General features: G+C 41.4%; 1 protein-coding gene across 1 annotated transcript in view; it reads left to right on the forward strand.

Moving 5' to 3' along the window:
* Positions 1–7,181, forward strand: part of LOC142141449 (uncharacterized) — a 63,451-nt gene extending 56,270 nt beyond the window's left edge. The window contains exons 16-17 of the mRNA XM_075199991.1: positions 3,146–3,268; positions 6,377–7,181. Of these exons, the coding sequence (XP_075056092.1) occupies positions 3,146–3,268; positions 6,377–6,493 (240 nt within the window). The 3' untranslated portion in view covers positions 6,494–7,181. The remainder of the gene's footprint in view (positions 1–3,145; positions 3,269–6,376) is intronic.
* Positions 7,182–12,043: the final 4,862 nt, after the last annotated feature.

The raw sequence follows: 12,043 nt of genomic DNA on the forward strand, positions 1-12,043 counted from the left end.
ACCTGCCATGTGTTAAATGGTAGGTATCCAACAACTACCAGCACCACCTACTACCTCCAACATGCTGCCAGTGGGAGTGTGCAAAAGTGAATTGAACAGCAGCGACTGCTTGTAAAACATTGTGGGACCTGCCAGATCCTTTTGATTCTGGATCCCAGGTAAGTGACCTGGTTTTACCTAACATTTAAAAGTTTTAGTGGGATCTTCCTATTAAATTGCCTATTGGATATTATGCAAAAATGTGCACAGATGTATGTATTCTTGATAGTTATCATAAATCAATTATATAGTTTATTGGACAAAAATAGCTGGATCACTCTTCACATCTCACTGGCACAACTACACATCTCACTGACAGTACTACATATCTCACTGACAGTACTATACATCTCACTGACAGTACTACACATCTCACTGACACAACTACACATCTCACTGACACAACTACACATCTCACTGACAGTACTACACGTCTCACTGACACAACTACACATCTCACTGACAGTACTACACATCTCACTGACACAACTACACATCTCACTGACACAACTACACATCTCACTGACAGTACTACACATCTCACTGACAGTACTATACATCTCACTGACAGTACTATACATCTCACTGACAGTACTACACATCTCACTGACACAACTACACATCTCACTGACAGTACTACACATATCACTGACAGTACTATACATCTCACTGACAGTACTATACATCTCACTGACAGTACTACACATCTCACTGACAGTACTACACATCTCACTGACAGTACTATACATCTCACTGACAGTACCACACATCTCACTGACACAACTACACATCTCACTGACACAACTACACATCTCACTGACACAACTACACATCTCACTGACAGTACTACACATCTCATTGACAGTACTACACATCTCACTGACACAACTACACATCTCACTGACACAACTACACATCTCACTGACACAACTACACATCTCACTGACACAACTACACATCTCACTGACAGTACTACACATCTCACTGACAGTACTACACATCTCACTGACACAACTACACATCTCACTGACACAACTACACATCTCACTGACACAACTACACATCTCACTGACAGTACTACACATCTCACTGACAGTACTACACATCTCACTGACAGTACTACACATCTCGCTGACAGTACTACACGTCTCGCTGACAGTACTACACGTCTCGCTGACACAACTACACGTCTCGCTGACACAACTACACGTCTCGCTGACACAACTACACGTCTCGCTGACACAACTACACGTCTCGCTGACACAACTACACGTCTCACTGACACAACTACACGTCTCACTGACACAATTACACGTCTCACTGACACAACTACACGTCTCACTGACACAACTACATGTCTCACTGACACAACTACACGTCTCACTGACACAACTACACGTCTCACTGACACAACTACACATCTCACTGACAGTACTACACATCTCACTGACAGTACTACACATCTCAGCAACACTTACTTCCTGCATAACAAATTATCCATGTCCCCTCCTCTGCTGAGGAGGTATGGAAGAATCCAGCATTGCAAGTCTGTGCAACCAGCATGATCTGGCATCTCACCTTCATGTAATGGGTATGGGTGTTCACAGGGGACAGGTTTAATTAAGGATTGGTTGACAAAAAAGTGAACAAAGCCATGAGCACCATTTCCAGAATACGTACATATTTGACACAAGACAATGCAAAAACTTTAGTTCATGCACTCATCTCCCGCATTGACTATTGTAATGCCCTCCTTACTGGTCTTTCCCTAAACAGACTCAAACCCCTACAATCCATTTTGCATGCAGCAGCCAGACTGATTTTCCTAGCAAATCGTTCTTCCTCTGCTGAACCACTCTGTCAGTCTCTACATTGATTGCCTGTTTTGTACAGAATCCAATATGAAATACTTCTACTAACATATAAGGCTATAAACAAAACTGCTGACAAAAAGGGGGTACCACTGCACCAGGTAATCGCTATTTTGTATCCAGTTAATTAACTTATATTGTATTATATTTAAGGTTATTTCTGGATGGTGCACTCATACACAAAATATTCCAATGTCTAAGAAGAAGAAAAGAAGAAAAATGTGCTTGTTTGAGGCACTCTGCGATTTTTTAATAAGTAAAATATCTGAATCTTTATTAGTTATACTAAAATTGAGAATAAATCCCTCCAATTGTAATAGCGAAATATAAAACAAATAAAGTGATCCTAAAGTGAATTAAAATTAAAATTATATTTTGTTTTATATTTCGCTATTACAATTGGAGGGATTTATTCTCAATTTTAGTATAACTAATAAAGATTCAGATATTTTACTTATTAAAAAATCGCAGAGTGCCTCAAACAAGCACATTTTTCTTCTTTTCTTCTTCTTAGACATATAAACAAAACTGCACCTACATATATTTCCCAACTCGACAACTCCATTATGCTCAAGATCTGCGTCTCTCATCCATTCTCATTACATCCTCCCATTCTCAGTTATAGGACTTTTTTCAAGCTGCACCCACTCTATGGAATTCTCTCCCTCGCACAATAAGACTTTCTTCTAGTCTTCAGACCTTCTCTGAAAACCCACCTCTTCAGGCAAGCTTATAATATTCACGAACCACCCTCTTACCCTTTCTAGGTTACCCTATTACCACCTTTTACACAATTCACACAAATCAACAACCCACTGCCTAACATTGCTGTTTGACTGGTTCACATAGCATACAAATCACTTATTACCTTTGCAATCTGGCTGGGCCAATATGCCATATGTAAATTTAAGCTCATGTATCAGGCTCCCATTGACCCATAGATTGTAAACCTGCAAGCTTATTTTATCTCTTTGTCTGTTTTATCTAGTATGGTTTATTTATTGTGTTTGTCCCCAAATGTAAAGTGCTACGAAATTTGCTGGCACTATATAAGTAAATGATGATGATATTATCTAGAGTTCTGTGTGAGTAGATGTAATCACACCTGCTATTCAGATATTAAGATGAATGTACTATTTGCTCTGAAACATTTGTAATTATGATAATTGTTTAAGCATTTTAAATATTTGACATACCTATTTTAAGGTTTCTAAAATCTGCTTACCTCTCAACAGATTACAGCTGTTATAATTGAAGTGAAACATCTAAGACAAGCCTATAATGGAATTATAAGACATTCCAAGGATGCGGATGACAGGAAGGCAATGTTATGGATAAGCAGAGTACAAGCAATTAAGGTTAAAGTTTATACAGCTTACAATGTTCAATGACACATACTAGCTGTCATTTTGCAAATTGCAAATACATTGCAGAACTTTTCTATTTGATCAAATGCACCTGTTTGTCTACATTGTGCATATATATGTCCACACCCACAGTCCGGTTTTAGAAATTGCACTTAAAAAATCAATCTGTGTCTCCTCATTTATGTCTTAAAATATGAAAGTGAGAGGACATCAGGACTGCCTTTTATACATGTGTATAAAGGGCACTACATTTCCAAGTTTTTTTTATTACATTAGTAGAAATGCTTTCAAGAAAAGAATTAGATACATATACTGGCGCCAGTATACATATCTAATTATTTTATTTAATCTAATTTTTTTTGCTGAAAGTTTTAAAGCAGGCCTGTCCAACCTGCGGCCCTCCAGGTGTTGTGAAACTACAAGCCCCAGCATGCTTTGCCAGTAGACAACCTATTGATAGCTGGAAGGGCATGCTGGGACTTGTAGTTTCACAACATCTGAGGGGCCGCAGGTTGGACAGGCCTGCTTTAAAGTGAAGTAAACTGACTCGGTAAGTATAAGGCAGCATCATTTCATGCGCTTGGTAAGTCTGTTTGTTTTTTACTTATTAGTAGAAATGCACAAAGGAAATATAAAGCTATAAAACAGGGTGTGTAATTAGTAATACATTGTAAACAGTGACCGAGATGCAGGTGGAAACAAAAGTTACTATTGATAACAGGGTTATACTGCATAATGATGTGAAGAATGTGTGTACATCTTCAACCCCATAATATTGTACCATTCAATCCTGGCATTGCTAAGCTGGCTAAATGATAGGCTTGATCCTGGGGCTGAGATTACTACCTATTCCACCATTGATTAATCCATGCTTCTGTTACACCATTATACCTCAGTAAATAATATAAAAATAAACAAAATTAAAAACATCAACAAGTCAACTGCTAGATTTATGTAACACTTAGTAAAACTCTGGGATGCATCACATTCATAGTCAACATTACCACTATGCAACCAAGGGCAGCAAGGTTTAAGCGCCGAGTTTAATTTTTTTTTCCCCTAAATAATGCTCAGTTTAACTTTAATTATGTATTAAATGAATTATGGCAAAGTGTTGACATTGGGACCAACTTTATTACATTTCTGACTGTCAGGGTAGGAACACTATATGCAAAATTTTGAGGGAATTCCATCTGCTTTTCTGAGAGTGCATATGAGCAGGAGGTCCAGTGAAGTCCTGTATTGGCTCCATTTTACTTATGCTGGCATATCAGTGGTAGTGGCAGGTTGCAGGTAGTGGCAAACTACCTCTATTGCAGGGAGTGTGGTGGCTAAGGGGCCTGAAGATGTGCAGGAGCCCGTAGCCAATACAATCCATTCCTTTTGTGCGTTTTAATGTTTTTTAAAATGCACCTAGTAATACGCTTTCCCATTAAAAAGAGCTGGGAAAGGACAAAAAGCACCTCATTGAAAATATAGGATGAGACTTAACTTCCACCAGCTAACCTGGGAACGGTTCACAAAATTCATGCTATGTGTGTGACATAAAATTAGGTGCATTTTTACAATTCTGTAAATGACCTTCTCTAACCATTTCCTTTCACATTATAGTTTTTAATTGTAATCTAAACTTTAAATGTTTCTCTGAAATGATCTGTATAGCTCAAACCTATCCTTAACCAAATTAAATTATGAGTATAACAGTAAAATAGGTTAACACCTTTTTTTTTATCCCTTTCCTACTCGCACACTATACATACATCCCATTTTAGGGCTCGGTCCCGCTGTCCAGCCTGGCGACATGTTTGTCTCACAGGGTGGGAATGTTGGGAAGAAAGGAGATATCTAATGGGCAGCCTAACATGGCCACCCCCTGTCCCATTACCGGGGACTGTCATGTTGGGAGGTTTGCACTATATACATGGATCAGCCATAACATTAAAATCACCTGCCTAATATTGTGTAGGTCCCCCTCATGCCACCAAAACAGCTTTGAAAAGTCGAGGCATGGACTCCACAAGACGTCTGAAGGTGTCCTGTGGTATCTGGCACCAAGACGTTAGCAGCCGATCCTGTAAGTCGCGGGCTGATTCCTTGGACTTGTTTTTCTAGTGCATCCCTCAGATGCTTAATTATATTGAGAACTGGGGTGTTTGGAGACAACACCTTGAACTCATTGTCATATTCCTCAAACAATTCCTGAACAATTTTTGCAGTGTGGCAGGGTACATTATTCTGTTAAAAGAGGTCAATGCCATCAGAGAGTACAATTTTAGGTAGGTGATATGTGTCAGGGTAACATCCACATGAATGCCAGGACCCAATATTTCACAGCAGAACATTGCCCAAAGCATGACACTGCCTCCGCCGGCTTGCCTTCTTCCCATAGTGCATCTTGGTGCCATCTCTTACCCAGACACACACACTCCCGGCCATCCACATGATGTAAAATAAAGCATGATTCATCAGATCAGGCCACATTTTTCCTTTGCTATGGTACTGACGTGCCCATTGTAGGCAGTGGGCAGGGGTCAGCATGGCTGATGCACTGTATGTTGTGACACCTTTCTATCACAGCCAGCATTAACTTTTTCAGCAGTTTGTGCTACAGTAGCTCTTCTGTGGGATTGGACCAGATGGGCTATCCTTCACTCCCCACGTGCATCAATGAGCCTTGGGTGCCCATAACCCTGCCACCAGTTCACTGGTTGTACTTTTTTGGACCACTTTTGGTAGGTACTAAGCACCACATACCAGGAACACCCCACAAGACTGCTGTTTGGGAGATGCTCTGACCCAGTCGTCTAGCGATCACAATTTGGCCTTTATCAAAGTCGCTCAAATCCTTACTTTGCCCATTTTTCAAGAACTGACTGTTCACTTGCTGCCTAACATATCCCACTCCTTGACAGTTGCCATTGTAACGGGATAATCAATGTTATTCACTTCGCATGTCAGTGGTTTTAATGTTGTGGCTGATCAGTATATTAAGTATTAAACAAAAACATGTGGCATCCATATTTGAAAACATAAAGAGAATGTATTGGATACTCTACATTTTATTGTATATGTAGTAAGATGTAATGTTTCTAATTGCAGGATTCTTTGAAACTCCTTCAAGAACAAACAGCAAATTCTTTGGAAACGAAAAACATCAACCTTTTTACAAAGGATCACCCTAAAAGCAAAGAAATCAGGAAGGGTTCAGTAGAATAATTTTCAAAATCTATTTTGCTATGGCCTTTTTAGCTTTAATTTAAACATGTATTTGTTGGTTAGTAATTCGTTTTTGCTATTTAAGCTGAAATTGTTCTGCCACTAAATCCTATCAAGAAATGTTCATTGAAATATCTGAGCCATATACAGTTCATGAAAGAACCATCTACACTGGGCTGTTCTGGGTTGACATTTGGAAGAAGATGGAAGCCTACACATGGTGGATTAAATATGTGATGAAGTGACATCATAATACATTTAGTGTTTTGTTTTAGATATTTTTGTGGCAGGTAACAACTATATTTATTATTTTACCTGTACACAGCAAATATATTCTTGAATTTTTAAATGTACATGCCATGTTACACATACATCACAGCGACTCTAATAACTGTAATGAGACCTGCATTGCCACCTCTACCTATTGTTTTTCCAAAAACCATGCTATGCTGTTTAATGAGAGTAAAATCCCTTTGGGTAGATGCATATTAAATAGGTTGCATATTAAATAAGTCGGTGCAAAAGTTAACAAAATGAATCATGCATGAAAGAATGCTGTGAGAGTTGAAGCTACAAGCAGAATAAATGCAGATTATACATTTTCTGTCTCTATGTGAGCAGTAGTACACTGACCAAAAATATTCCCTGATGAATGATGACTCCAGAAATCAGTAACTCACGGGTTTATGTCAGAACAGTTAAGAAAAGCAAGTTCAAAGCAGTGGAAGTGCTGGCAGCTGGTTAAACTAAATGTTTTTAAAGTTATCAGCAAAGCAGATCAGTAATCAGCACTGAGCAAATTGATATTAAGTGGATGAGTTTGTAAATAACCAGACTGTTAGATGAGAACCATATAGCTGGGCTAGTTAGCAGGAATGGTCCCATAGTGGCTGGTTAGAAAGCAGAGAATAAGTCTAGAACTTGCACCAGGTCAATACACAGACACAGAGAGCTTCAGCAGTCACAAATAAACTAGTCTGGTAATAGGGTCAATAGATCAGTAGTCTACATATCTGTCAGGTCAGAAGACAGGAATCAATCAGGAGCAGGGCCTGATTAAGGGTTCTGGCCGCCCTAGGCTAATACGGCCGCAGCGCCCCCCCCCCCTCCTCCGAATATATAGGTGTATAGGAACACTCCTGAATATGAATGTTCAGGTGTATTCTCCAGCATTCAAATTTAGACAGATTGTGCCATTGTCTCTTACCTGTTCTTGCTCTTCTCTCTTGCAACTTTGTTATCCTCTGGCTGGCTTCTGGAAAGTTGGCGTCCTGTTTTGAAAATGCAAAAATGTATTATAATGCAAACCCTGAATGATTAGGCCCTTTAGTTAAAACAAAACACTCCATTATGGCCAGCTAAAAGTACCCCTTGGACAGGCATATATAAGCAATATCTGAATATTTGTTGTCAATCAAATACAAACCTCTACCAGCCCCATCTCACTAATATTTAGTATTCTAGTGATTGCTGAGACCACCCATGTGACCACCACACAATCATGAGATTTTGCCCCCCAAAGCTGCTCTATTTTTTAAATACCCCCTGCAGCCATTTTCCTTAACCACAACCCCCCCCCCACAGCCATTTTCCTTAACCCCTGCTGCAGCCATTTTCTTTACCTCCCACCCTGCATCCATCCCCCTTGCAGCTATTTTCCATACCTCCACTCTGCTAGCTAGCTATCCCCCCCCCCGTCACATCAAAACTCCCCCAGTCACATATATCAGCCCCCCTCCTCTGCCCTCCTTCATACATATCAACCTCTCTCCCTCCCTATAGATTTTCATGGCAGCCCCCCCCCTCCCACCCTATAGATATGTATGACAGTCCCCCTCTCCCTCCCTATACATATGCATGACAGTCCCCCCTCTCCCTTCCTATAGATATGCAGGGTAGTCGTCCCCCCCCCTCCCTATAGATATGCAGGGTAGTTCCCCCCCCCTCTCTATAGATATGCAGTGTAGTTCCCCCCCCCCCTCCCTATAGATATGCAGGGTAGTTCCCCCCCCCCCTTCCTATAGATATGCAGGGCAGTTCCCCCTCCCTATAGATATGCAGGGCAGTTCTCCCCTTCCCTATAGATATGCAGGGCAGTTCCCCCCCTCCTTATAGATATGCAGGGCAGTTTCCCCCCTCCCTATAGATATGCAGGGCAGTTCCCCCCCTCCCTATAGATATGCAGGGCAGTTCCCCCCCTCCCTATAGATATGCAGGGCAGTTCCCCCCTCCCTATAGATATGCAGGGCAGTCCCCCCCTCCCTATAGATATGCAGGGCAGTTCCCCCCCCTCCCTATAGATATGCAGAGCAGTTCCCCCCCCCCTCCCTATATATATATATTATATATATGCAGGGCAGTTCCCCCCCCTCCCTATAGATATGCAGGGCAGTTCCCCCCCCTCCCTATAGATATGCAGGGCAGTTCCCCCCTTCACTTACCTGTAGTTGTGCCAGCGTCGCTCCTCTCCTCAGATCAGCAGATAGGAAGTGAAGACGTCCTGCTTCCTGTCTGCTGCACAGCAACAGGCAGCCTGGCGATTGGCTGTGTGTTGCTAACCACTGACCACCAATGCTTTTGATCGTCGAGCCCTCCACCCCCCGCGGCGACCCCCCCTCCCCCACCCCGAAAAAATAAAATAAAAAATAAAATAAATAAATAATAATAATAAAAAAAAAAAAATACCCACAGCGCCGTGCCCCCCGGGACCCAGCGCCCCAGGCTGCAGCCTGGTCAGCCTAGTGGTTGATCAGGCCCTGATCAGGAGCAAAGCATACCTCCTAGCTGTCCCAATTTAGGTGCGACGATCCTGATTTGATTTTCTTGTGCAGTCTGCTCCGAAAGAGGTATGGCAAGTAACATCGGTATCCACAAAGAAAAACACCAGAACTTTGGCCAGGATGGGAGGTCCTGTGAATATTGATATAGTGTGGCTGAAAAGGGTGAATCCACACCAGAGACGGAGCTAGCAAGCTGTGCGCCCCAGTGCAAGGAGACAGGGAGGAGGAAAGCAGGGTCCCGACCCTCTTCATCTACCATGTAGCAGGCCCCATTATCTCCATGATCCCCGGAGCACCGCACCTTCCGCACCAATGGAAGTTGGGTCACTGATTCACATATTTAACTCTTTCCTGATATGGAGCCACATGGTTAATTCTGTCCTGTCATGTCACCATCTTGCTAGGCAAATTATGCGCTTTGTCGAAAATCTAGACGTACTTGCATAAATTGAGACACATAGTGCCACAACTGAAGAGTTTGTGCTGCATCTCTGTTTTGTGCTTTGTTGGAAGTGATGTAAAAAGCCATTGTCTATATGTTCAGTAGAAAGAAACTGTTAAGTAGTGCAAGCAGGAGTATAAATATTGGTGTATCTACAAACAAAGTTAAATAGTATGATACAACCCAGAAAACTGCAAGGAAATCCTACATGAACAGCTGATTTTATTTAGGGTTAATCACATTCCTGGCAAGTTTATGCTAATTACCTTTGCTAATTATTTAGAATGTAATTGTAACCAGTAGAGATGTTCAGGCTCGGTTTCCCGAGAACCGAACACATCCGAACTTAACAAATCCGACTACCAAGCCAAGCCTATTTTAATCTGCAGTCCCATAATGTATAGTGTTATATAGGTAACAGAAAAATAGGAGAGCTCCATTGCTAATTGTCATTGCTGAACTACAAATACTTGGGCTGGCAGGCTTGGTCTTCTGAATTTGCAGTCAAAGTATACGGTGTTATATAGGTTACACACAAAGAGGAGAGCTCCATTGCTAATTGTCATTGCTGAAATACAAATGCTAGAGCTGGCAGGCTTGGTCTCCTGAATTTGCAGTCAAAGTGTACGGTGTTATATAGGTTACACACAAAGAGGAGAGCTCCATTGCTAATTGTCATTGCTGAAATACAAATACTAGGGCTGGCAGGCTTGGTGTAAATCTGCAGTCACATTGTACTGTGAAAAATGACATGGGAATATAAGTGAATGGAACTTGATAGTTATATAGTATGTCATACCACCGTATACACCCCCCACTTTGACCACTGATTATAACTCTGAACACAGTTACAGTCCCATTATGAACGGAAGTGAACTCTTATGCAACCATGATATTGTAAGTTTTTTGGAACAATGCCGTTCCAATTGTCCAGTGTGTATCCACTCATGACCGGCAGTGTCTATAGATCTCTATGGAGTGTGCAGAGTCACGATCTTTCCAGCCAATGGTTATGACAGATGAAGAGCACAGTTCTGAAGGTAAATCTTGTAAAACATGTTTAGTGTGTACACATGAATCGGCATGCTGATCTGGACTGTTTTTTCAGCTGTTGGTAAAATCGTTAACTATATCGCATCGGGAGAAATTTTCTGTAGTGTGTACTCAGTCCAACAGTTTTAATTACTTGCTAGTCCATTTTTAGACTGGATTAGTAGCATGCAGAGGCCAGCCCAACTGCAATCCAGCAAATGTCCAAATTTAATTAAATTGGCCATACACAGACTGATCCAAACACAGACTGATCCAAACACAGACTTATCCTGATGCTCAACTTGAGTGCTATGTGAGAGGATCAATATCCAGTTTGACAACACACTTGGGGCTAGATTTACTAAGAGGCGTGTATGGCAGCGTTTTTAATCTGCCATGCATCACTCCGTTTTACAGGTCAAACAGCCGGATTTACGCATGTGTCATTTGTTAATGCTTTATTTCAAATGTTGTTGCTGTGAAGAGACAAACCTGTGTACTGGGAACTGATTCGCAGCTGTTTTGGTTGCAATAGAAAGCAAACGTTTAAACACTGCTGGTCATTGAAGTGCCACACTTGTTAAAGGTTCAAACTGCTAGTTGGGTGTAGTGCAAAACAAAATAATTTTTGTTTGTTTGTTTGCTATTTATGTACCAGTAAAGGTACATATCAGGTTTGGGGTTTTAAAAAAACAAAACAAAAACAAATTTATTTTTCTGGTAATTGTAATGCCACACTTTGTGGGTCACTTAGTTGGGAATTGGGTGTGGTCCAGAAAGTTTTGTTGTTTACCTGAATGCTGAGAGAAGCTAGGTTTAATTTCCCAGCACAAACTCCTGTGGGAATAGAAGACATTTTAAGAACCCTAGTGAATGTGGAAGCAGTGCAGATGAAAATATCCGTCTTCTCCGTGAGGAGATCACTGATGACGTGGAGGCATATCTAATAGCCTTTGAGTGTGCCGCCACCCGAGCCAAGTGGTCATCTGGGACTTGGTCCGAACACTTGGCTCCCTATCTTTCAGGAGAAGCACAGCGCACCTATATAGACCTAGATAAGGACCAGGCTGGTGATTCATCAGCGTCTGAAAACCGCCCTTTTAGCGAGGGTTGGAGTCACCAGAGCAGGGGAGGCCCAACGATATCATGACTGGAGACTCTCTCCAAAGATTTACCGGTTCGGGCTCAGCTTGCTGAACTTGGTAGAACACTAAAGAAGTGGTTACAGCCAGAAAAGAACACTGCAGGCAGAATTATTGAAATTCTGGCCATTGACTATTGTATCCGGGTATGGAC

This window comes from Mixophyes fleayi, chromosome 1, assembly GCF_038048845.1.
Source record: "Mixophyes fleayi isolate aMixFle1 chromosome 1, aMixFle1.hap1, whole genome shotgun sequence".
NCBI lineage: Eukaryota > Metazoa > Chordata > Amphibia > Anura > Limnodynastidae > Mixophyes > Mixophyes fleayi.